At 47.4% G+C, this 26359-nt stretch overlaps 2 protein-coding genes across 3 annotated transcripts; one reads left to right on the top strand and one right to left on the bottom strand.

Moving 5' to 3' along the window:
• Positions 1-525: 525 nt before the first annotated feature.
• LOC143927446 (hyaluronidase-1-like) lies at positions 526-22707 on the bottom strand. Of its 2 annotated transcripts, none has more exons than XM_077451522.1 (4): positions 22505-22707; positions 6220-7153; positions 5925-6014; positions 526-2607 (listed from the first exon to the last, which is right to left on the bottom strand). In XM_077451522.1, the coding sequence occupies exons 2-4, from the start codon at positions 7126-7128 to the stop codon at positions 2293-2295; spliced, it is 1314 nt and encodes a 437-aa protein (XP_077307648.1). In that variant the 5' UTR covers positions 7129-7153; positions 22505-22707; the 3' UTR covers positions 526-2292. The 2 variants fall into 2 exon arrangements, with proteins under 2 accessions (XP_077307648.1, XP_077307647.1); XM_077451521.1 differs by lacking the exon at positions 22505-22707 and adding an exon at positions 8379-8837.
• Positions 7685-26359, top strand: LOC143927110 (uncharacterized). The gene is made up of 4 exons (XM_077451065.1): positions 7685-7698; positions 8768-9007; positions 10510-11195; positions 26226-26359. Exons 1-4 carry the CDS (start codon positions 7685-7687, stop codon positions 26357-26359), a joined length of 1074 nt encoding a protein of 357 aa, XP_077307191.1.

Genomic DNA, 26359 nt, shown 5'->3' with positions numbered 1-26359 from the left:
CCAGGAAGTGGGAGCAAATACTTGTATTAGACAGGTACCTGCTCCCTCCTCCCCACTGAAAGGTGCCAAATGTGTGTGCCATTTTTGGGTGGAACTCCACTTTAAATCAGGATTCCCAGAGCATCCCTTATATTAAGAGTCCCCAGAGTTCTCCCTTACATCAGAGTCTGCAGAGCCCCCCCCCCCCCCCCCCTCCCTTACAGTGAAAGGGAACTCTGAGAGTTCAGATGTAAAAGGGAAACTCTGTGGACTCTGATGTAAAAGGGGGACTCTTGTGATTAACTTCATATGTTTAGAAATGTTATTTAATTGCAAAATACATGTACAGTTTATGTGCCAACCCTATCTATAAACCAGAGGCTCTGTGTGGACAGTTGGATAAATGGCTCTATATTTAGGATGTAACTGTCTATAAACCAGAGGCTCTGTGTGGACAGTTGATGACTGGAATGAACAGTTCTGCCTATAAACATATCCTTTGTTTATTTTATTTATCATTGAAATTACGACACATTAAAACCCGGATTGAAGAAAGTAATTCTTTATTTAGTATATTTTAGCAAAATGATTGTAGGGTCCCTTTTGACCATCTCTTTGTAACCTGATTGGTCATTGGATTCTTTGGTGTTATCATAGAATGTCCCTTATAAATGGATATTTATTCTTTTTTTCTGCAAGCAATACATGTCCTGCATGCAGTATACAGACAGATGAGGGTTCCCTGCAGGAGGGAAGGCAATTTTTTATTTTTTTTGCAATAAAAATGTAAAAAAAAATGAGGTATCCACTATCCAGCAGCTGTTTGCCATGTGTATACGGAATCCCATTACACGTATACAGAGTGCTAAGCACCAGTCAGAATATGAGGCAGTTTATATGGCAAATATTTGGAATGTTCTTAGGCAAAAATAAAATGGAATATTTTTTTTGTCCCTGCTATTAGATGATATGGTGCTCTGAGCCCTGTAGGGAATATAGGGATCCTGGACTTGGATGGTCTGAGCCCTACAGGGAGTAAAGGGATCCTGGACCTGGTTGGATGCACTGTATATTGCTCTGAGCTCTATAGGGAGTATAGTGATCGTGAACTGAAATAGATGTACTATAATTTGCTCTGAGCCCAGTGAGAAGTATAGGCATCATGGGCGATGATGGTTTGCATCCCAAGGGGAGTATAGGGATCCTGGACTTGGTTGGATGTACTGTATATTGCTCTGAGCCCTATAGGAAGTATAGTGATCGTGAACTGAAATAGATGTACTATAATTTGCTCTGAGCCCAGTGAGAAGTATAGGCATCATGGGCGATGATGGTTTGCATCCCATGGGGAGTATAGGGATCCTGGACTGAGATGGGTGTGCTTTATGTTGCTCTGAGCCCTACGGGGAGTATAGGGATCCTGGACTTGGATGGATGTATTGTATGTTGCTCTGAGCCTTATAAAAAGTATAGAGATCCTGGACTGAGATGGATGTACTGTATTTTGCCCTGAGCCTCATTGGGAGAATAAGGATCTTGGACTGAGATGATGAACTGTATGTTGCCCTGAGCCCCATGGGAAGTATAAAGATCCTGGACTGAGATGGATGTACTGTATGTTGCTTGGAGCCCCATGGGAAGTATAGGGCTCCGGGACTGGGTTGGAAGTACTGCATGTTGCTCTGAGCCCCAAGGGAAGTATAGTGATCCTGGACTGAGATGGATGTACTGTATGTTGCTGTGAGTCCAATGGGGAGTATAGGGATGCTGGACTGGGATGGGTGTACTGCATGTTGCTCTGAGCCCCATGGGGAGTATAGGGATTCTGGAATGGGATGGATATACTGTCTGTTGCTTGGAGCCCCATGGGGAGTATAGGGCTCCTGGACTGGGTTGGAAGTACTGTATGTTGCTCGGAGCCCCAAGGGAAGTATAGGGATCCTGGACTGAGATGGATGTACTGCTTGTTGCTGTGAGTCCAATGGGGAGTATAGGGATGCTGGACTGGGATGGGTGTACTCCATGTTGCTCTGAGCCCCATGGGGAGTATAGGGATTCTGGAATGGGATGGATATACTGTCTGTTGCTTGGAGCCCCATGGGGAGTATAGTGATCCTGGACTGAGGTGGATGTACTGTTTGTTGCTCTGAGCCCCATGGGGTGTATATAGATATTGGGCTGAGATGGATGAGCTTCCACATCTGTATTCTGCTGGGTTCTGCTGATGAACTTCTCCCTCATTGGTTATAGACAGATTAGCGGGTGCTCCTCTCTGCTTCGATAAGTACGAAGTAGACTGTAGAGCGGCGTTGGTCAGCTGGTTTGGTGGGAGCAGTCCTGCCCCTTCCATCCGGGGTAACAACGACACTGAAAATAGACGGCCATGTACACCATGTCCATCTTGGAGGCCTCTCCGGAGACCAGGAAGCCTCTGCCCTCGGGGTTCCTCCTAATGCTGAAGCTGTTGGGGTTCAGGTGGAGGTGGCAGTTAGAAGTGGAGTCTTTACACACACAGCGTCCGTTTCCTGCGCACAGCGCCTGGCTACACTGGGTGGCGCCGCGCGTCACATTGACCACATACCTCCCTAGTGTAGAGTCTATGTACGACTTCACCTCCAAACACGCCTCCTACGAAAGAACAAAGCGCGGTCATGTGATGAACAAACATTCAAAAATACATCAACTTTCCAAAAAGATTATCAGAAGAACATTTGGCAGATACTTTCTGAAACGAACCAAAACTTCCTCTCCTTTAAAGGAAGCCTTAGGATCACCATGACCTCCAGGCATTCAGCATTTTGCAAGGAGAAGGAACCAATGGCATCCTATGTGCTTAGCTCAGCATTCTTCTATTTTTTAAGTCCACAAGCCCTAGTTGATGAAGTCACAAGGGGCGGGGCCACCCAGTGACATCACCAGGTGACCCCATCGCTTAGTTTCTTTCGTGGCAGAGCCGTCAGTCAGCAGGAGCCAAGCGCCAGGTGTGGACCTTTTTTTATTTGTTGCCGATCGGCAGGGCAGTGTTTATCGTGACTGACACTGGATTTACTTCGGGGGGACATTTATTTAGTTTTTCCCTTCTTTTAATAAAGGGCTTGTTAAAAACTGGCTCCAGGTTTTTATTTACTTTGGCCATTGTGTTTGGTGAATGAGTAGGTGTACTAAGTACCCCATGCCCATTCACACAAGGGGGCTTCCAGATTCCGATAAGTCACCCCCCGCACCCCCACAACCACCGAGCCAGGGTTGTGGGTAAGAGACTCTTGTCCTCATCAACATGGTGACAAGGGGCATTGGGGTAGTGGTCATCAACTCCTGTCCTCAGGACCCACTAACAGGCCAGGTTTGCAAGATAACTGAAATCCATCACAGGTGATATAATTTGCTGCTCAGTGATTGCCGTATTCTAGTCTGCAACTCGCCCGAGGTAATACATAAAACTTGGCATGTTAGTGGGCCCTGAGGACAGGAGTTGATGACCACTGCTTTGGGGGGTTTAAGAACATGTGGCCTGGTATTTATCCGCTATTCTCACACAACTGGGTGGTCTTCGGAGCGCAGTGCTCTGCACCCGGAGCCCACCCTTTTTTGAAGCCTTTTAAAGCCTCCGGCTCTAGTCACATGCTTCAAAAAGACACCCCCCCCCATTGGAATCCATGGTCCGGCGCCCTGATATGTAGATCAGGGGGCCGGACGCATGGATGTGGGGGAGGGGGCAGGCCCTGTTTGCCCCTAATGGACGGGCCACCACTGACAGGTTGTTAAAGATTTCCGGTGGGAGCTGGTGTTAAAATACTACACCACAAGTTTTTACTAGTAAAATACCTAATCACTTCAAGAAACAGCGCATGCGGTATTTTTAGTAGCATTTTTTGGTGTCTTGCGAAAACTAGAAAAACGCGATGAGCCATTTTATTGCTGATTTTAAAGCAGTACAGTAGATACATTTTCATGAATTGAGCACACAAAGTAATTTGGCTCAGTGACTCCTCCCAGATTCTCACACGCTGTTGATTACAAATCTGTACAAATATCAAGGAAATGGGACATTGAGGATCTCCTGAGGGGTTAAACAAAATTATCTAGAGAGGCCATAATAACATATTGAAACATTGTATCAATGTAGAGGAAATGCTGCACAGTTACATAGTTGATAAGGTTGAATACAGACACGGGTCCATCAACTTCAACCTGTTTGTGTTTGTGAGAGTTTACGTATAAACAGCGATCTTTGGTGGATCACTTTTAAGAGGGCATTTGACTGATGTTGCAGGGTATTGCAGGGTATTGGCAGAGTATTGCAGGGTATTGCAGGGTATTGCAGGGTATTGCAAGGTATTGGCAGAGTATTGCAGAGTATTGCAGAGTATTGCAGGGTATTGCAGAGTATTGGCAGAGTATTGCAGAGTATTGCAGGGTATTGCAGAGTATTGGCAGAGTATTGCAGAGTATTGCAGGGTATTGCAGAGTATTGCATGGTATTGCAGAGTATTGCAGGGTATTGCAGAGTATTGCAGGGTATTGCAGAGTATTGCAGGGTATTGCAGGGTATTGCAGGGTATTGCAGAGTATTGCAGGGTATTGCAGGGTATTGCAGAGTATTGCAGGGTATTGCATGGTATTGCAGAGTATTGCAGGGTATTGCAGAGTATTGATAGGGTATTGCAGGGTATTGCAGGGTATTGCAGAGTATTGCAGGGTATTGGCAGAGTATTGCAGGGTATTGGCAGAGTATTGCAGGGTATTGTCAGAGAGCAGCACTGTGGGCACTACAGATCCAGCCCACAGCGCCGCTAAAAATGATCTCTCCCCCTCTCCCCTTGTACTGTACAGATCGGTACAGAGAGGGGAGGGAGGAACCGGTGTCATGTTCGTTTACAAGTGAGCGCTCCGTCATTCGACGGAGGGATCACGTGGTAAACAGCCGATTCAAGCGGCCATTTACTGCGATTCATGATTCGTGGGAAGACTCGGTGGTCACGGATGTGGGCATGCAAGAACAACATTCTGGGAGGATGTCCCACGGACGTCCACCCAGAGTAAGCCAACCACGCTGTAGCCGTTTTTCGACTATGGCCCGGTTGGCAATTGGTAATATGGATTTACCACATTTTCTTGGGCCCTCCCAAATCCACTTATCAACTATTTGCAGGCAGTGGGGGCTCAAGGGATAGCTGCTTTGGGCCCCACAACAATAACTGAGCACCGGGCCAGCTTAGCACATGGATGCAGTGTCGCCCTGTTCACTTGAATGGGTCATGTTTGTACCTGTACATTGCATTCAGTGAGGAACACATCCAGAGGCACATTTACATGAGTGTTGCCCTCTGAAAAACCATCCATGGTGAATCGCTTTTCAGAGGGCGTTTGACCCGCGACTGGGAGGTATTTGGTTTTCTTCACACCAGCTGTTTAAACCTTTAAAAGCCGTACACCCCAACTGTGGGCATTGCACGTGGTTGGGCTACAGCCCCATTAACTTGAATAGGTTGCATTCTGAGGACGGTACTTTCTGCAAAGCATTGTGGCCATGGCAAGTATACAATCCCATCCAGCTGCCTTTGCAATTTAAGGGCTTAAAAGTTTGTTTTATGTATAATACTATTTATATTGACCTTTCCCAACAACATGTAGACCCCCAGTGACCCCAGTGGTGTGATGAGGGTAGCAAAGGTGACCCTTGACCCTCAAGAAGGGCAAGTTCTGACCCCAATCACAAATTCTGAGCTCCCGTCCCCTAATTGCAGAAATGGAAGCCCCACCGCAATGTTTCTGTCTATGAGGCTCTCGTACTCACAGCTGTGTGTATGCTGGGGGGGGGGGGGTGTTATTATAGGGGACCTGTCATTATATGAGACACCCATCTGAGAAGCCTCTGAGTGGCAATCGAGCTCCATCGCCATCTACAGCTCCACCCCTTCATGGATCTCTCCTATTCCAGTTACCTTGCTGCGGCGGTAGTCATTGTTACCCCAAAGGACGACCCCCGCACTTCCCAACGCTGCGCTCTGTCCGATCGTCTGGATGAGATCTTCCTGCGGAATACAGAATAATCAGTCACACGTTACAACCTGATTGTACAATCTCCTTTAAGGTGGCCATATACAATGGGGGGGTCCAAATCAGGCAGATTGTATGGGGCCTTATGATTGCTAATGGTGGCCTTGCAGACAATAAAGGGTTCTCATTTGTATAAGCTCTGGGTTATGATGGGTTATGAATGATGTATCTGTCACTTACCTGGGTCAGGAAGTCCATGCTGTAGGTGTACACAATCCGGGCATAGGGAAATACAGGGAGCTCGTCCTCTATTGACTGCCCAGATACCCTGAAGGCTTCTTCCAGACGGTGTTTCACAAACTGTTTGACATACCCAGAATCCTTCAACATTTGTTCCAGGTAGATCTCTGGGTAGAGCGCCTGGCTGGACCTCCACATCCATTTCAGAAGGTCGTTCCTGGCTATCTCCAGCTGCGGGCATTCTCCCGTGTAATTGTAGATACCTTTTTTGTAGTCAAAGTTGTAACAGTTAGGAAAGCCGTAGAGGCCCCACAGCCCACCGGGCCTTAGTTTACGGCTTAAAGCCAACGTGGACGTTATAAACTTTTCAGCAGCCTCCTCAAACTCTCTTTGGGCCTCCAGCAGTACCTTCTCCGCAGGCCATGATGGGTGTCTCTCCTTCACCAGTTGCTGAGAACGTTCTCTATAGATGTTCAGTTTATCCCAGTCCCGATCCCACAAAGGCCTCCAATCCTCCCAGTCTATGACAGCTGCCCCCTTGAAGTCCGATGATGGGATAGTGGTCATCAGGGTTTTGTAAGCCAGGTTAAGGTGGTCACTAAGGCTGGTGTTCTGTGGCAAGCCGCCATTGATCGGATTGCCATCCAGGTCATAATAGGGATACAGCCCAAGCTGGTTTTTGTAGAAGATCACCATCTCACTTCCTGAGAAGGATTGGTTCTCATTGACCACAATATCAAACGGATCCAAGTCCAGGTCCACGCCATACTTCTCCCAGCACTGGCTGGTCGGGGCATTCCAGATCGTGACAAAAGGACGCCCGGGAAGAAGAACCCCTGGACTGGCATTGGTGGAAACCAAAACAGTTACAAGGTGATGGATGGCCAGAAGAAGACCCTTGTGAGACATTTGTCCTCTGGGAAATCTTTATAACCTGTCAAAAAAATAAAAAAATAAAAAAATAAAACAGAAACCATTATTACTGAACATATTTAGCCTAAGGTCAAGACCACTTCTAGTCAGCAATTCAATAATTGTACATTAATAATTCCCAAACTTGTCAGAAGTTAACAGGATAATTTTTCACAAAATCTCCACCTGTTATCATTAAAATGGCATCCTTGAGCTCCAGTCAGTGACTTTGCCTAGGCTGAGGTGAGGTCACCAGTCAGTGATGGTACACAGGTTGTGGTGAAATCACCAGTCAGTGACTTTGCCTGGGCTCTGGTGAGGTCACCAGTCAGTGATGTTGCCTAAGCTGAGGTGATGTCACCAGCCAGTGATATTGCCTAGGCTGAGTTGAGGTTGCCAGTCAAGGACTTTGTCTAGGCTGAGGTGAGGTCACCAGTCAGTGACTTTGTCTAGGTTGAGGTGAGGTCATCAATTAGTGATGTTGCCTAAATAGAGGTGAGGTCACCAATTAGTGACGTTGCCTAGGCTGATATGAGGTCACTAGTTAGTGACGATGCCTAGGCTAAGGTGATGTCACCAGTCAGTGACAATGCCTAGGCTGAGGTGATGTCACTACTCAGTGATGTTGCCTAGGCTGCGGTGAGGTCACCAGTCAGTGACGTTGCCTAGGCTGCGGTGAGGTCACCTCTATTATACTACTACTACTAAAAATATTAAATAAATAATAACAATAAAATAATACTAATAATAATGATAATAGTAATAATAATAATAAAACATAAATAAATAACAACAATAATATTTAAAAAAAAAAGAATAATAAAAAATAATAAAAAATAATTCTAATAATGTTGATGATTATGATGATGTGTAAGGCTCCATTCACACCTATGCATGTTGCTTTTCCGCCTTTCTGGACGCGCGTTTTTGATGTTTTCTTTCTTTTTATTTGGCCAATTTATTTTTGGGCAAATAAAAAAATGCAAAACAAAAAGCGTGCTACAAAATGCACTGCATGTTTTTTATTTTTTTTGCAGTGCCTCCATTGAAGTCTATTGAACCAAAAAAGTGTTTAAGAGTCCCTGACCCTTTCCAAAACCGCAGAGGTACAAAAATGCATTGATGTGAACGTGTTCCATAGGAACTCATGTTAAAAAAAACACGTCCTGCGTTTCTGAAAAAAGCATGAAAAATCGCATTGGTGTGAATCCAGCCTTAGACATGATACTCTGATCTTTCCTCCTTACTGATATGTAATCAGATTGCAGATTGGATATTGGGGTCGGTCGGCTCCCAATCAGGACAGATTTTTGGAAGTTTCATCGCCTCCGTTCGTTCGGAGTTGTGTCGCCTCTGTTCTTCCTTAGGAGGCGCCCGAACGGATTGTAGCGCAGGGATTGAGGAAGACGTTTACTTTACATTGTGTCCTCTTCTTTCTCCTCTGCCGGCTGTTCCCTCTTCCTCCTCTCTGTCCCGTCAGTTCCTGTTATCTCCCCTCCCCCATCACTGACACCACAAGACCAGACCGACCGACCGACCAACCACAAAACCGCGTATGGAAGGCTGAAAACTGACTTCTAGGATATCACCCATTACACTTCATCCATGTTTAATCGTTTATTTTTTGTTTTTAAAGAGAGAGAGAGGAGAAAAAGAGAGAAGAGAGAGAGGGGGGAGAGAGAAGAGACAGAGAGAGAGAGAGGGAGAGAAGAGAGAGAGAGGAGAGAGAGAGGAGGGGGAGAGAAAGGAGAGAGAGAGAGAGAGGTAGAAGAGAGAAGCAAGAAAAGGAGAAGAGAGAGAGGAGAGAGAAGAGAGCGAGAGAAAATAGAGTGAGAGGAGAGAGAGAGAGAAAAGAGAGAGAGGAGAGGAGAGATAAGTGAAGAGAAAAGAGATAGAGAGAAGAGAGGGGAGAGAGAAAAGAAAGAGGTGGAGAGAAGAGAAAGAGCGAGAGAAAGACAAAGAAGAGAAAACTGAGAGAAAAGAGAGAAACGATAGAGAGCAGAGAAATGATAGAGAAGAGAGAGAGGAGATAAGCGAAAGAGAAGAGAGAGAGAGAGGAGAGAAAGAAGAGAAAATGAGAGAGAACGGGAGAGATTTAAAAAGGAGAGCAAAAGAGAAGAGAGAGGAAGAGAATAGAAAAGAGAGAGAGAAGAGAAGCAAAAGAGAGAAGAGAGATAGAAGAGAAGATAGAGAGAGAGAAGAGAAGGGAAGGGAAGGGAAAAGAGAGAAGAGAAAATAGAGAAAAGAGAGAGAAGATAAAATAGAGAGGAGAGAGAGAAGAGAAAAGAGAGAGAAGAAAGGATAGAAGAGAAGAGAAATAGAGAGAAGAGAAGATATAGAGAATATAAAGAGAGAGAAGAGAAAATAGAAGAGGGGGAGAGAAGAGAGAGAAAGAAAGAGAGACGATAAAAGAGAGAAGAAAAGAGACAATAGAGAAAAGAGAAGAGAAAATAGAGAAAAGAGAGAGACAATAGAGAGGAGAAGATATAGAGAATAAAAAGAGAGAGAAGAGAAAGAAAGAAGAGAAAGAATGGGGGGAGAGAGAAGAATAAAATAATACTAATAATAATGATAATAGTAATAATAATAATAAAACATAAATAAATAACAATAATATTTTAAAAAAATAATAATAAAAAATAATTCTAATAATGTTGATGATTATGATGATGTGTAAGGCTCCATTCACACCTATGCATGTTGCTTTTCCGCCTTTCTGGACGCGCATTTTTGATGTTTTCTTTCTTTTTATTTGGTCAATTTATTTTTGGGCAAATTAAAAAATGCAAAACTCACCAAAAGCGTGCTAAAAATGCACTACATGTTTTTTTTTGCAGTGCCTCCATTGAAGTCTATTGAACCAAAAAAGTGTTTAAGAGTCCCTGACCCTTTCCAAAACCGCAGAGGTACAAAAATGCATTGATGTGAACGTGTTCCATAGGAACTCATGTTAAAAAAACATGTCCTGCGTTTCTGAAAAAAGCATGAAAAATCGCATTGGTGTGAATCCAGCCTTAGACATGATACTCTGATCTTTCCTCCTTACTGATATGTAATCAGATTGCAGATTGGATATTGGGGTCGGTCGGCTCCCAATCAGGACAGATTTTTGGAAGTTTCATCGCCTCCGTTCGTTCGGAGTTGTGTCGCCTCTGTTCTTCCTTAGGAGGCGCCCGAACGGATTGTAGCGCAGGGATTGAGGAAGACGTTTACTTTACATTGTGTCCTCTTCTTTCTCCTCTGCCGGCTGTTCCCTCTTCCTCCTCTCTGTCCCGTCAGTTCCTGTTATCTCCCCTCCCCCATCACTGATACCACAAGACCAGACCGACCGACCAACCACAAAACCGCGCCTGCTTACGTAACGTGTATGGAAGGCTGAAAACTGACTTCTACGATATCACCCATTACACTTCATCCATGTTTAATCATTTATCTTTTGTTTTTAAAGAGAGAGAGAGGAGAAAAAGAGAGAAGAGAGAGAGGGGGGAGAGAGAAGAGAGAGAGGAGAGAGGGAGAGAAGAGAGAGAGGAGAGAGAGAAGAGAGAGAGGGAGGAGAGAGAGAGGAGAGAGAGAGAAGAGAGAGGAGAGAGGGAGAAGAGAGAAGCAAGAAAGGGAGAAGAGAGAGAGAGGAGAGAGGGAGAAGAGAGAAGCAAGAAAGGGAGAAGAGAGAGAGGAGAGAGAAGAGAGTGAGTGTAGAGAGAGAGAGAAGAGAAGAGAGAGAGGAGAGATAAGTGAAGAGAAAAGAGAGAGAGAAGAGAGGGAGAGGGGAGAGAGAAAAGAAAGAGGTGGAGAGAAGAGAAAGAGCGAGAGAAAGACAGAGAAGAGAAAACTGAGAGAAAAGAGAGAAACAATAGAGAGCAGAGAAACGATAGAGAGCAGAGAAATGATAGAGAAGAGAAGAGAGAGAGGAGATAAGCAAAAGAGAAGAGAGAGAGAGAGGAGAGAAAGAAGAGAAAATGAGAGAGAACAGGAGAGATTTAAAAAGGAGAGCAAAAGAGAAGAGAGAGAGAAAAGAAAAGAGAGAGAGAAGAGAAGCAAAAGAGAGATAGAAGAGAAGATAGAGAGTAGTGATGGACGAACTTCCGACGGGACGTTTCGCGAACGCGAAACGCGAACGGACACAAACGTTCGCGAAAACGACCGTTCGCCGCGGGCTCCATTGACTTCAATGGGAGGCGAATTTCGCAAACCTTTAGGTCGAATTTGCGGCCACGGGGTAATTATTAGGGGGTAGCACGTAGTCCCACCACCTGGACAATAGCATAATACATGTATGAGGTGAATTTGGGATCGATAACTACAAGCATTTTTTTTTTATTTGGGAAATTGTTCTGACAATTCAGGACTATGGAGCTAATGAAGGCAATGGAGGAGAGGGAAGGTCAGGGACCAGGGTAGGCAAACAAGAGGGTGCAGGAGATACAGAGCACTGACAGCAGCACCGTAATACAGAGCACTGACATCAGCACCGTGACATACAGCGCTGACAGCAGCTCCGTGACATACAGCGCTGACAGCAGCTCCGTGACATACAGCGCTGACAGCAGCTCCGTGACATACAGCGCTGACAGCAGCTCCGTGACATACAGCGCTGACAGCAGCTCCGTGACATACAGCGCTGACAGCAGCACCGTGACATACAGCGCTGACAGCAGCTCCGTGACATACAGCGCTGACAGCAGCTCCGTGACATACAGCGCTGACAGCAGCTCCGTGACATACAGCACTGACAGCAGCTCCGTGACATACAGCGCTGACAGCAGCTCCGTGACATACAGCGCTGACAGCAGCACCGTGACATACAGCGCTGACAGCAGCTCCGTGACATACAGCGCTGACAGCAGCTCCGTGACATACAGCGCTGACAGCAGCTCCGTGACATACAGCACTGACAGCAGCTCCGTGACATACAGCGCTGACAGCAGCTCCGTGACATACAGCGCTGACAGCAGCACCGTGACATACAGCGCTGACAGCAGCTCCGTGACATACAGCGCTGACAGCAGCTCCGTGACATACAGCGCTGACAGCAGCTCCGTGACATACAGCGCTGACAGCAGCTCCGTGACATACAGCGCTGACAGCAGCTCCGTGACATACAGCGCTGACAGCAGCTCCGTGACATACAGCGCTGACAGCAGCTCCGTGACATACAGCGCTGACAGCAGCTCCGTGACATACAGCGCTGACAGCAGCACCGTAAGCAGCCCCAGGAGGAAGTCAGCACAGCACAGGGATGGTGTGATCCCCTCATAATAAGAACCCCCAGGAGGAAGTCAGCACAGCACAGGGATGGTGGGAGCCCCTCATAATAAGAACCCCCAGGAGGAAGTCAGCACAGCACAGGGATGGTGGGAGCCCCTCATAATAAGAACACCCAGGAGGAAGTCAGCACAGCACAGGGATGGTGGGAACCCCTCATAATAAGCAGCCCCAGTAGAAATATGACACCGCTCAACCTCTTCAAAGAGGAGGGTAGGGGCATATAGTACGGTGTGCTTTTTTGGGTCAGGGAAGTGAGCCAAATGAATTAAGAAGGTCTGTGTGCTTGATTCCAAAAATTGTTTATAGACATATACATGGTCTACTGATCACATGTGTTGAATTCCTCCGAGATCCATGCCTCATTCATTTTTAGAAATGTGAGGTAGTTAACACTGTCGTGAGCTAGGCGAGTACGCTTATCGGTCACAATCCCCCCTGCTGCGCTGAACGTCCTTTCGGACAGGACACTGGATGAGGGGCAAGCCAACAGTTCGATTGCAAATTGGGCAAGCTCTGGCCAGAGGTCAAGCCTGCCCACCCAGTAGTCTAGGGGTTCATCACTCCTCAGAGCGTCCACATCGGCCGTTAACCCAATGTAGTCGGACACCTGACGGTCTAGGCGTTCCCTGATGCTGGATCCGGATGACACCTGTCGATGGGTCGGCTGAAAGAATGACCTCATATCCGAAGTCACCAACACATCTTCAAACCGGCCTCTTCTTGCAGGCGCTGTTGGATTGGTACCCGCAAATCCTTCTCTGGGAGTGGGAATTGCTCCTCTGCCAGCGCACGCAAAAGCAGAATGCAGCATTTCTCGAAGCAAGGCCTGGAAGTGCTGCATTCTGACAGCCCTCTGCGACGGCGGTAACATTTCCGCCATTTTGTGTTTGTACCGGGGATCTAAGTACGTTGCCACCCAGTACTGGTCCTTGACCCTCATGCTTTTTATACGGGGGTCCCTATTAAAACACTGGAGCATGAAGGCCCCCATTTGCACTCAAGCGGAAGGTATGTGGTGGTGGTGGTGTTGTTGGTGGTAGTGTCTTTGGGGGTGCACATAGCAGAGAGTGAAGAAGAGGGTGCAGATCGAGAGGATGAGGAGGGTGCAGAAGAATAAGGCTGAGTGAGCCACTCAACCAAGTCTGGTGCGTCCTTTAAAGTAATTGAACGCACCTTCTGCAACTTCCCACTTTGGCTCAAGGCTGTTGCTCCTGCCCTACCCCTACCACCCCTGCGGAAGGGCCTGCCTCTTCCTCTGCCTGTCATTTTTTAAATCACCCTGTGACAAAACTCTTAGTCCCTATACCGCTGAAGGACTGCTGCAGTATAGGGCAGCGGTCAGCAGTAGTGCACGTCAACCCTATGTATTGTGGACCGATAGCGGTCCTTACAGAACAGCAGACTGTACTGCACTCAGGCCTATGTACCGTAGCACCCTATACCAAGTTACCAGTCCTTATAAAAACTTTTGTGGACCAAGCAGGTTGTGTGTTAGTGATTAGCAGACTGTACGTCAGTCCCTATACCAATGAAGGACTGCTGCAGTATAGGGCAGCGGTCAGCAGTAGTGCACGGCAACCCTATGTATTGTGGACCGATAGCGGTCCTTACAGAACAGCAGACTGTACTGCACTCAGGCCTATGTACCGTAGCACCCTATACCAAGTTACCAGTCCTTATAAGAACTTTTGTGGACCAAGCAGGTTGTGTGTTAGTGATTAGCAGACTGTACGTCAGTCCCTATACCAATGAAGGACTGCTGCAGTATAGGGCAGCGGTCAGCAGTAGTGCACGGCAACCCTATGTATTGTGGACCGATAGCGGTCCTTACAGAACAGCAGACTGTACTGCACTCAGGCCTATGTACCGTAGCACCCTATACCAAGTTACCAGTCCTTATAAGAACTTTTGTGGACCAAGCAGGTTGTGTGTTAGTGTTTAGCAGACTGTGCGTCAGTCCCTATACCGCTGAAGGACTGCTGCAGTATAGGGCAGCGGTCAGCAGTAGTGCACGGCAACCCTATGTATTGTGGACCGATAGCGGTCCTTACAGAACAGCAGACTGTAACGCACTCAGGCCTATGTACCGTAGCACCCTATACCAAGTTACCAGTCCTTATAAGAACTTTTGTGGACCAAGCAGGTTGTGTGTTAGTGATTAGCAGACTGTACGTCAGTCCCTATACCAATGAAGGACTGCTGCAGTATAGGGCAGCGGTCAGCAGTAGTGCACGGCAACCCTATGTATTGTGGACCGATAGCGGTCCTTACAGAACAGCAGACTGTAACGCACTCAGGCCTATGTACCGTAGCACCCTATACCAAGTTACCAGTCCTTATAAGAACTTTTGTGGACCAAGCAGGTTGTGTGTTAGTGTTTAGCAGACTGTGCGTCAGTCCCTATACCGCTGAAGGACTGCTGCAGTATAGGGCAGCGGTCAGCAGTAGTGCACGGCAACCCTATGTATTGTGGACCGATAGCGGTCCTTACAGAACAGCAGACTGTAACGCACTCAGGCCTATGTACCGTAGCACCCTATACCAAGTTACCAGTCCTTATAAGAACTTTTGTGGACCAAGCAGGTTGTGTGTTAGTGATTAGCAGACTGTACGTCAGTCCCTATACCAATGAAGGACTGCTGCAGTATAGGGCAGCGGTCAGCAGTAGTGCACGGCAACCCTATGTATTGTGGACCGATAGCGGTCCTTACAGAACAGCAGACTGTACTGCACTCAGGCCTATGTACCGTAGCACCCTATACCAAGTTACCAGTCCTTATAAAAACTTTTGTGGACCAAGCAGGTTGTGTGTTAGTGTTTAGCAGACTGTGCGTCAGTCCCTATACCGCTGAAGGACTGCTGCAGTATAGGGCAGCGGTCAGCAGTAGTGCACGGCAACCCTATGTATTGTGGACCGATAGCGGTCCTTACAGAACAGCAGACTGTAACGCACTCAGGCCTATGTACCGTAGCACCCTATACCAAGTTACCAGTCCTTATAAGAACTTTTGTGGACCAAGCAGGTTGTGTGTTAGTGATTAGCAGACTGTACGTCAGTCCCTATACCAATGAAGGACTGCTGCAGTATAGGGCAGCGGTCAGCAGTAGTGCACGGCAACCCTATGTATTGTGGACCGATAGCGGTCCTTACAGAACAGCAGACTGTACTGCACTCAGGCCTATGTACCGTAGCACCCTATACCAAGTTACCAGTCCTTATAAGAACTTTTGTGGACCAAGCAGGTTGTGTATTAGTGTTTAGCAGACTGTGCGTCAGTCCCTATACCGCTGAAGGACTGCTGCAGTATAGGGCAGCGGTCAGCAGTAGTGCACGGCAACCCTATGTATTGTGGACCGATAGCAGTCCTTACAGAACAGCAGACTGTACTGCACTCAGGCCTATGTACCGTAGCACCCTATACCAAGTTACCAGTCCTTATAAGAACTTTTGTGGACCAAGCAGGTTGTGTGTTAGTGTTTAGCAGACTGTGCGTCAGTCCCTATACCGCTGAAGGACTGCTGCAGTATAGGGCAGCGGTCAGCAGTAGTGCACGTCAACCCTATGTATTGTGGACCGATAGCGGTCCTTACAGAACAGCAGACTGTAACGCACTCAGGCCTATGTACCGTAGCACCCTATACCAAGTTACCAGTCCTTATAAGAACTTTTGTGGACCAAGCAGGTTGTGTATTAGTGTTTAGCAGACTGTGCGTCAGTCCCTATACCGCTGAAGGACTGCTGCAGTATAGGGCAGCGGTCAGCAGTAGTGCACGGCAACCCTATCTATTGTGGACCGATAGCGGTCCTTACAGAACAGCAGACTGTACCGCACCCAAGCCTATGTACCGTAGCACCCTAGACAGACCAAGTTACCAGTCCTGATAAAGAGCTTTGTGGAACAAGTGAGTTGTGAATGATTAGCAGACTGCAGCAGAAGGGCAGCAGTCAAGTATAATATTCTTTCTATATTTGGAAGAAAGAATATTATACGTGTACAAGCCTATTACCGTACCACTGATACCAGTCCTGAAAAGAACCTTTGTGGAACTAATAGTAACAGCAAGTCTTTAAAATTATCCTCACTGCCTGACACACTGCTTCCTGCCTGTCCCTATACAAATTGGCAAAAAAGAGTAGGCTGGAACGATTAGCTGGAACAGCTCTTTTGTGGACCTGATAGTAACAGCTAATGATGATGATGATGATGATGATGAAGAAAGACTAATCTGGCTGAGCTGTCCCTAAAATAGCAGCATACAGCGCTCTGTCCCTTTATCTAAACTGACAAAAGAAACTCAGGCTGCTGACCTAACACCTATACCAGTCCTGAAAAGAACTTTTGTGTACCAAATAGCTAGCGTTTTCTCTGTCCCTACTCCACACAGGATCCTTTCCCTACAGTGACAGAAGAAAGAATGTAAAATGGCCACCGGATCGGGTGTATTTATAGGTTAGGGGGAATGTCCAAGTGTCCATGAGCTGTCATGTCTCAATTGGTTGTCCTGTAACACATGATAAACGTGTCACGAAAGGTTAAAGTTCTTGTATACATTAAACACGTAAGTCCGCCGGGGCGAACGACGGAAAAAGGCGTTCGAACCCGCGGACGGCGAAAGTCGGAAATTCGCCGCGAAACGACCGCCGGGCGAACCGTTCGGCCATCACTAATAGAGAGCGAGAGAGAAGAGAAGGGAAAAGAGAGAAGAGAAAATAGAGAGGAGAGAGAGAAGAGAAAAGAGAGAGAAGAAAGGATAGAAGAGAAGAGAAGATATAGAGAATATAAAGAGAGAGAGAAGAGAAAGAAAGAAGAGAAAGGGAGAGAAGAGAAAATAGAAGAGGGGGAGAGAAGAGAGAGAAAGAAAGAGAGACGATAAAAGAGAGAAGAGAAGAGACAATAGAGAAAAGAGGAGAGAAAATAGAGAAAAGAGAAAAGAGAGAGACGATAGAGAGGAGAAGATATAGAGAATAAAAAGAGAGAGAGGAGAAAGAAAGAAGAGAAAGAGAGAGAATGGGGGGAGAGAGGAGAGAAGATAGAGAGAAGAGGGAGAGAAAGAGAGAGAAGAGACGAGAAAAGAGAGAGAAGAGAAAAGAGAGAGAAGAGAAGAGAAAAGACAGAAGAGAATAGAGAGTGAAGAAAAAAGAGAGAGAAAAGAAGAGAAAAGGGAGAGAAGAGAAAATAGAGAGACGAGAGAGAGAGAGAAGAGAAGATAGAAGAGAAGAGCGAGAGAGAGAGAGAGGAGACAAGAGAAGAGAAAACAGAGAGAAAAGAGAAGAGAGAGAAGAATGGAGAGAGTGGAGAGAGGGGAAAAGAGAGATAAGAGAAGAGAGAGAGAAGAGAAAAGAGAAAGAAGAGAAGAGAAAAGAAAAGAGAGAGAAGATAAGTAAAAATAGAGAGAAGAGAAATGAGAGAGACGACAGAGAGAAAAGACAGAGAGAAAAGACAGAGAGAAAAGAGAGATAATGTGAGAATAGAGAGAAGAGAGAGAGAAGAAATAGAGAAAAGAGAGATATAAGAGAGAGTAAAGAGAGAGAAGAGGGGAGAGGTGAGGAAAGAGAAGAGAAAAGAAAGGAGAAGAGCAGAGAAGAGGAGGAGAGTGAGAGGAAGGCCGCGTACACACGGGCGGATTGTCTGGCCAACTAAGTCCGTCAGACAATCCGACAGACAGTCCGTCCTACTTTTGAATGAACGGACTTGACCACACACGATGAACAGACAGTCCGCTGAAAGCGTGCGCGATGACGTGTACAGCACGTACGACGGGACTAGAAATACGACGTCCAATACACAGCAATGCAACCTTCCGCCGTGTAAATCCTTTCTGAGCATGCGCCATACTTAGTCCGTCCAACTTGCCTACACACGAGCGGACTGTCCGCTGAAACCAAGTTTGGACGGACAAAACCAAGTTTGAACGGACAAAATTACGGAAATTCCGTAAGACTTTGTTCGTCAGATTGTCCGCTGAAAAAGTCCGCTGAAGCCCACACACGAGCGGATTGTCCGCTGAAACACGGTTCAGCGGACTAAGTTGGACAGACAATCCGCCCGTGTGTACGCGGCCGAAGAGTGACAGACAGAAGAGAGGAGAGAGAGTGAGAGATTGACTAAAACTGGCGCAAACAAAATCTGGTGCAGCATGGTAGCCAATCAACTTCTAACTTCAATGTATTTGTTAAAATCTGTAGTAAACAAAAAATAAATAAATAAATCCTGCAAGACAATAGCATAATGTGCTAGCATGCATCGCATACTAGCATATTATGAAATACTTGCCTTAGAACGAAGCTCCCCAAGCTTGCCCAGTCACCTCCGAGGGAGCTGACATGTTCCCTGGGCGTTTCTTCCGGGTTCGCGGGCTCCGGCGCGGTGAGTGACCGGAGCCAAGATGATGTCACTCCTCCGTTCCGGCAGGTTCCGGCACGAACCACCGGACCTCCAGCGTGCATCCGGTGCCGATGTCAGCGGCTACATGCAGGGTGAATATCTCCTGAACGGTGCAGGTTTAGGAGATATTCATTTTCCCTACAGGTAAGCCTTATTATAGGCCTTATTATAGGCTTCCCTGTAAGTAAAAATTACCAGGCGGACAATACAAACACCTTTAACAATAAAACCTGGAAGCTGATTGGTTTCTATGCAGCGCTGCATCAGATTCTGCGCTCTCCAGTTTTAAAGATTTTTCAAGTAGTCTTATATTGGATTGTCAGTAATAACTGTCCTTTGTATTATTATTATAATGCTCAAATGAAAATGTATGTTGTGTGACCAGAGATTCCCTGTAATTTCCTGAAGTCCAGGGAAGTAGCGCTAAGAGAGCAGGAGCCACATCATTGAAAGCTGTAAACTGCAAGTGTTGGGGTAAGAAATACTTTAGTTTTTTGAGAAACTTTTCTTTTCTTTTTTATAGTGCTCAATGTGTTAAATAAAAATATACCGAGGGTCTAATACTACTTTAATTGCACATGTGTGGAGTGATAGGCGATTTCTATACATCTGGGGTGAGATTTTCCCTTTGATGTGATGCTGTGATTGTCCTTTATCCCTTTCATGACTAAGCCTATTTTTGGAATTTGGTGTTTACAAGTTAAAATCCATATTTTTTGCTAGAAAATTACTTGGAACCCCCAAACATTATATATATTTTTTTAGCAGAGGCTCTAGAGAATAAAACGGCGATTGTTGCAATATTTTATGTCACACGGTATTTGCGCAGTGGTGTTTTAAACGCAACTTTTTGGGAAAAGGGACACTTTCATGAATAAAAAAAAAACAAAACAGTAAAATTAGCCCAATTTTTTTGCGAAATGTGAAAGATAATGTTACGCCGAGTAAATAGATACCAAACATGTCACACTTTATAATTGCGCGCACTTGTAGATTGACGACAAAGTACGGTACCTAAAAATCTCAATAGGCGACGCTTTAAATTTTTTTTACGGTTACCAGGTTAGCGTTACAGAGGAGGTCTACTGCTAGAATTATTGCTCTCGCTCTGACGATCGCGGCGATACCTCACATGTGTGATTTGAACACCGTTTACATATGCGGGCGCGACTTCCGTATGCGTTTTCTTTGCTTCGCGAGCTCGCGGGGACGGCGGGCGCTTTGAAATTTTTTTTTTTCTTTTTTTATTTATTTTATTTATTTTTAAATGACTAAATTGTTTAAAAAAAAAAATAATAATTTGATCACTTTTATTGCTGTCACAAGGAATGTAAACATCCCTTGTGACAGTAATAGGTGGTGACAGGTACTCTTTATGGAGGGATCGGGGGTCTAAAAGACCCCCCACCCCTCCTTTACACTTCAATGTATTCAGATCGCCGAAAACGGCGATTCTGAATACCGAATATTTTTTTAAAACCGGCGCCATTGGCAGCCGAGTAAACGGGAAGTGACGTCATGACGTCGCTTCCGTGTTTACGATGAGGAGACTGGAACGAAGCCGATTACGGCTTCGTTCCAGTTCCTCCCCAGCAGCCAGAGCCGACGGATTGCTAATCGGTGCTCCCGATCGAGCGGGAGCACCGGTAACAGCGGCGAGAGGCGGCGGGAGGGGGGGGACGTCCCCTCCCGCTCATCCGGCATAACAGCCGAGCGGCTTTTAGCCGCATCGGTTGTTATGCCTGGATAGCCAATCGCCTGCTGTAAAAAACGGTACCGGGATGATGCCTGCAGGTGCGGGCATCATCCCGGTATAACCCCCGGAAGCCGAGTACGCAGATGTGCGTACGCTCGGCGGGAAAGGGTTAAACATCTCGCAGGAGATCCCTTGTTATATGATCTTATTATCATGTACAGTATCAATTGAAATAATGGGTCTAATAATATAACGTATAAATGTTATATTATTTTGTTGATTTGATTTTGAGGAACATATATATATATATATATATACACACAGTATCTCCCAAAAGTAAGTACACCCCTCACATTTTTGTAAATCTTTTCTTCTCTCTTTTCATGTGACAACTCTGAAGAAATGACACTTGTCTACAATGTAAAGTAGTGAGTGTACAGCTTGTATAACAGTGTAAATTTCCTGTCCCCTCAAAATAACTCAACACACAGCCATTAATGTCTAAACCGCTGGCAACAAAAGTCAGTACACCCCTAAGTGAAAATGTCCAAATTGGGACCAAAGTGTCAATATTTTGTGTGGTCACCATTATTTTCCAGCACTGCCTTCACCCTCTTGGGCATGGAGGTCACCAGAGCTTCACAGGTTGTCACTGGAGTCCTCTTCCCCTCCTCCATGATGACATCACAGAGCTGGTGGATGTTGGAGACCTTGCGCTCCTCCACCTTCCGTTTGAGGATGTCCCACAGATGATCAATAGGGTTTAGGTCTGGAGACATGCTTGGTCAGTCCATCACCTTTACCCTCAGCTTCTTTAGCAAGGCAGTGGCCATGTTTTGGCCATGTGGTCTGGTATGGTTCAGGAGGAGGAGGAGTGCACACTCGTGTTCCCCCTTTTCTACCCTGCCCTGGGGGGGGGGGGGGGTTGAGTTCCACTCTAAATCTTTGGTTTGAAAAAAACATCTAATTACCAGGGCAGCCCTATAGGATTACAATGTGGTAATGTTACCACTTACCCTCGGCTTACACAGGGGTCTTGGATTCTCTATACCTCCACGTGCCATAGCTCGTGCTGGTTAATGGCCACTCAATGCACTGCATGGGCAGGGCCAAGGGGTAGGCTGACGAGGTGGTTACAATGGGCTCTTCAGTAGGAAGGGCAGATCATGCAACCTATTCTGCTGAAGTAGTTCACAGCTCATGGGGGGAGGGGGCACATTTGGCCTTTTCGCCTTGTCTCTTAAAGGACCTTATCCTGGCATTAGCAGGGGGGGAGACATTAGCATACCAAGACATCAGTGGCGGCTGGTGCTCAATACGTTTGGGGGGGCAGCAAACCAACCCCAACCATCCCCAGCCCCCTGGGAGACGGACGAGAATGCGGCGATTCCCCCCCCCCCCACCTCTGCGGGAGATGGCTGGGAATGCAGCAACCCCCCCTGTGGGAGGGGAATGCAATGACCTCCCCCATCCCATGTGGGAGACGGACAGGAATGCGGCAGCGATCAGAAGCCTCCTTACCTTAGGAAGGAGGCAGATCAGGCAGACATGGATTCGGGCTGCAGCTCCTCGCTCCGGGGCCATTGCTTCTCCTCCAGGCTGAACAGGAAGTGGGTCCTGACTGAGGTCCGATTGGCCGGGAGTCCTAAGACTCCTTGGCCAATCGGGTCTCAGGAACTGCTTCCTGATTGGCCGGGAGGAGAATCAGGAAGACAATAGCAAATATTAATTTGCTATTGTCACTCAAGTGGGTGGGCTCGGGGCGCAGTGCTCTGTGCCCCGGCACACCCTTTTTTGAAGCTAATTAGAGCCTCGAACTCTAATCACGTGCTTCAAAAAAAAAAAAAAAACTCCATTGAGATCTATGCGTCAGGCGCCCCGCTTGTAGATTGGAGGGCAGGATGTATGGATTGGGGGGCACCCCTGTGCCCCCTATGAACGAGCCGCCACTGCCAGACATTCTTGTCAATGGGAGTCGTTTCTCCCCCTTGTCACTCCCAAATAACAATTATGGCCCCAAAAATACCGTTTGCTGGAGCGGGCTCCCTCCGGATTCGCTGCCTTTGTTTCTTCTCCGTGGTCCTGTGTGAGGCAGATGCACCGATTGGCTGATCAGCTCGAACTAAGAACACCCCTTGGGATCCTAGTCTGTGCAGGTTGAGGGCTTCAGTTATAAAGTTCTGCCGATGCAACAGACAAATGACCGAAGCTGCTCCGAGTGAGGAGGAAACCTCTGAAGAAAAGAAAATATTGTGCAACTCCCAGCTGGGGAAGTCTTCATGTTTGGCTCATAACAGCATTATAAGATCAGCCCATCGTCTGAAGAGGAACCTCCATTGATGATATCAGCAAATTCACCACCACTGGAGGAAACCACTCAGAATGTCCAATGCAAGCAATGTGAAGGAAAATACACTGTGACTCCATATATTCTGAGGACAGAACGAGACTTACTAATGTCCCATTTACGTGACGTGCCCCTCACCTATTCTCTTGCTGTTCCATATTTGTGTAGCACCCTCCTAAATAGGCTTCTTGTAAGGATCAGGCAAATGTTGTTCTTGTGGCTCTGCTGTAGTCAGCAGAGCGGCATGTGATTGCTTTGGTCTTCTCTGGGCTCTGCGGCTGCAAATTTGATTGCTTCCCCCTGCCTTCTGGAAACTTCTAGAATATATTAGGTGGGAGAATCAAATGAGCAGCCTGAATAATTATGCAACTCCAGCCAATACCTGGGGGAGGGGCCCAGATGATGGCTGGGGGAGTGTATAAATAGTATGGAGCCTGGGAGAGCAGTGTTTCTCCCCAAGAGGGGAGGTTCCTAGGGAGGGGGCCCAGATGGTGGCAGGGGGGGGGGGTGTATAAATAGTATGGAGCCTGGGAGAGCAGTGTTTCTCCCCAAGAGGGGAGGTTCCTAGGGAGGGGGCCCAGATGGGGGCCGGGGGAGTGTATAAATAGTCTGGAGCCTGGGAGAGCAGTGTTTCTCCCCAGGAGGGGAGGTTCCGAGGGAGGGGGCCCAGATGGTGCCAGGGGGGTGTATAAATAGTATGGAGCCTGGGAGAGCAGTGTTTCTCCCCAAGAGGGGAGGTTCCTAGGGAGGGGGCCCAGATGGGGGCCGGGGGAGTGTATAAATAGTCTGGAGCCTGGGAGAGCAGTGTTTCTCCCCAGGAGGGGAGGTTCCGAGGGAGGGGGCCCAGATGGTGCCAGGGGGGTGTATAAATAGTATGGAGCCTGGGAGAGCAGTGTTTCTCCCCAGGAGGGGAGGTTCCGAGGGAGGGGGCCCAGATGGTGCCAGGGGGGTGTATAAATAGTATGGAGCCTGGGAGAGCAGTGTTTCTCCCCAGGAGTGGAGGTTCCTAGGGAGGGGGCCCAGATGGTGGCAGGGGGAGTGTATAAATAGTCTGGAGCCTGGGAGAGCAGTGTATCTCCCCAGGAGGGGAGGTTCCTAGGGAGGGGGCCCAGATGGTGGCAGGGGGGGTGTATAAATAGTACGGAGCCTGGGAGAGCAGTGTTTCTCCCCAGGAGGGGAGGTTCCTAGGGAGGGGGCCCAGATGGTGGCAGGGGGGGTGTATAAATAGTCTGGAGCCTGGGATAGCAGTGTTTCTGCCCAGGAGGGGGGGGGGGGGTTCCTAGCCAAAAGGGCTGTTGCCCTTCCTGGTAGTTAAGCTGAAGATCCTGCTAGTTTCACAGAAGGGGACAACTCTGCTACAAGCTCCTGGAAAGCTAAAAGAGGTGTTTCACTGAGGATCTAGTCTGGAGGCTTCATGGAGGAGACTGCCTGAGTCTGGAGGGAGACATCCAAGTCCTGAGGGCACTGTGAGTACAGACCTGAAAGGGGCATCTTAGTGACTGTTGCTACTGTTAACCCCTGGTGCACTAGTATTAAGGCTTGCCTGCACTGGAACATTGCTTATGTCCTACTACTATAGGGACTGTTCTGAGAAGTAGCTACAAAGGGAAGGGATGTCCTCACATTCTGTTCAGTGTTCTGGAATATCCGACAGCTTCCTTAAAGTGTCACTAAACCCAGATCATAAAAAAACTCTCAATAAGTGATGTATTACATGATGTCCATCCTCGCTCAGTCACTATGAGAAAGAAAAAGGTTGAACCTGCTTCTCTCCCTTCTGTCCATGTCCCCAAATCAGCTAGCCCTAAACCCGGAAGTAGGTACCGACGCACGGGCATATCCAGGGCTTTTTTTCAGCTGGAACTTGGTGGAACTCCATCCACCACCTCTGGCTTAGGCCCCCTGCTCTCTGCTCACCACCATCCAGGGGCGGACTGACCATTGGGCCCGGGCCACTAGGGGGCCCCATCAGGGTTGCCAGCCTCAGTAAAACCAGGGACAGTATGTAAAAATCTGTGTTTTTTTTTACATCTGTCTCTGAAATGTACCTTATCGACATCCTTTTGGTCTAAATATCCCAAGATTATAGCTGCTCCACCTCTCCAGTACCTTCTCAGCCAATACTGTGTGTACATGTGTGTGTATACTGTGTGATTGTATACTGTGTGTGTGTATACTGTGTGGCCCCATAATCTCGGATTGCCTGGGGGCCCCATAATCTCCTATTGCCCGGGGTCAGTCCGCCCCTGCCACCATCACTTGTAAGTCCGGCTTCTGTGTTTAAAAGCGACAGCTTGTCTCCCAAAGACTCCCACAGATCTGATCAGCTGAACAGCTCCCACTGAGTGCAGGATGGGAAAAAAAGGAGGTGCAGGCGTTCAGGGTGCAGTGCGGATGCACAAGTGAGAAAGACGGGCCGAACTACAGTGGGAAGGAAAATACCTGAGGCGGCTGGGTGCTTCAACTTAACACAGCAGCAAAAGTCGGACATGTGGAAAATGGTGGGGGAGGGGGGATTGCATGCAGAGGTCAGAGCTATAGAGGGGTGAAAGTGAGATGTGGACGGGGGATACAGAGGTAAGCAGCTGTGGAAGACGGTGGAACTCTGCACTCTGTGTAGCTCACCCCTGAACTTTGCACTATGTAGGTAATGTACCACCAAACTGTGCACATAGCGCAACCCTGAACCCTGCACTCTGTGTGTAACCCCCCTCCGAACTCTGCCTTTTGTAGGTAATGAACTCCTGGTATTTAATGCTCTTTAAGACCCCAACCCCCCCCCCCACCATTGTGAAATTTAACCATACCCACTATTTGATGGAGGGTGTGTGTGGGGGAGAAGGGGATTTCGGGGTCGTGGTTGCGGTCCTGCACCCATTTTCAGAGAAAGAAAGGCCGGGGTAAATTACTTGCTTGTCCGCAGTAAATTGTGGGCTGGTGGTCGCCAAGTCAATAAAATGTCTCGCCACATTGGCACCATGTTTTTCCGGAGATGAGGGTTTTGCTATATCTGTTCATTAGGCTGAAAAAAATACCAATGGCTGCTCCTCAGTTTTTTCCATTCAATCGGCTGTGTGTAGCAGACTTTAGATTCGGCACCTCTAGTGAGCCCGTGTCATCTGTCCGTGTCATCTGTCCGTGTCATCTGTCGGGGTGACCGGTGTCTGTATTTATTTAGCTGGTCAGTGGATGGCGCTCTATTGCTATACTATAGATAATGGCCTCAAAGCCTCACCAAGACAGCTGGTTGGAGGATGTCACACTTGGTGGTGCAGCATGTTGGATTGTGATGCCCTCGGGGCACAGATAACACCTGGATAAGGCTGGTCATAGTTCATAGAAGCTGAGAAACCAGATCATCCAGAATATCCCCGGGACATGTTCATATTTCTGTATGTAGACCAGACAGAGATAAGCCCCGGGGAGTACAACTCTCAGCAGGCTCTAGAAGGATATACAAGATGTTTTCTCAATGTCAGCCCCAGGTTCCCGGCTCCACTCAGATGTGAAAGAATTTATGCCAACATAGATTGA

The sequence above is a fragment of the Lithobates pipiens genome, unplaced genomic scaffold, assembly GCF_037356315.1.
Source record: "Lithobates pipiens isolate NorthernLeopardFrog02 unplaced genomic scaffold, aLitPip1_a1.2 Scaffold_23, whole genome shotgun sequence".
In the NCBI taxonomy this organism is placed as follows: domain Eukaryota; kingdom Metazoa; phylum Chordata; class Amphibia; order Anura; family Ranidae; genus Lithobates; species Lithobates pipiens.
The sequence above is the reverse complement of the archived record's forward strand: the minus strand, read 5'-3'. Positions and strand labels throughout refer to the sequence as shown.

Bases quoted from the DNA above. Each gene is read 5' to 3' on its own strand.
- LOC143927446 (XM_077451522.1), bottom strand. From the start codon at position 7,128: ATGTCTCACAAGGGTCTTCTTCTGGCCATCCATCACCTTGTAACTGTT. The intron at 6,015-6,219 runs GTAAGTGACAGA...TGTATTCCGCAG, and splicing joins GCATGGACTTCCTGACCCAG to GAAGATCTCATCCAGACGAT. The intron at 2,608-5,924 runs GTAACTGGAATA...GTTCTTTCGTAG, and splicing joins ATGACTACCGCCGCAGCAAG to GAGGCGTGTTTGGAGGTGAA.
- LOC143927110 (XM_077451065.1), top strand. The intron at 9,008-10,509 runs GTGAAGAGAAAA...TATGGAAGGCTG, and splicing joins AGAGAGGAGAGGAGAGATAA to AAAACTGACTTCTACGATAT. The intron at 11,196-26,225 runs GTAGTGATGGAC...TTCTGTATGTAG, and splicing joins GATAGAAGAGAAGATAGAGA to ACCAGACAGAGATAAGCCCC.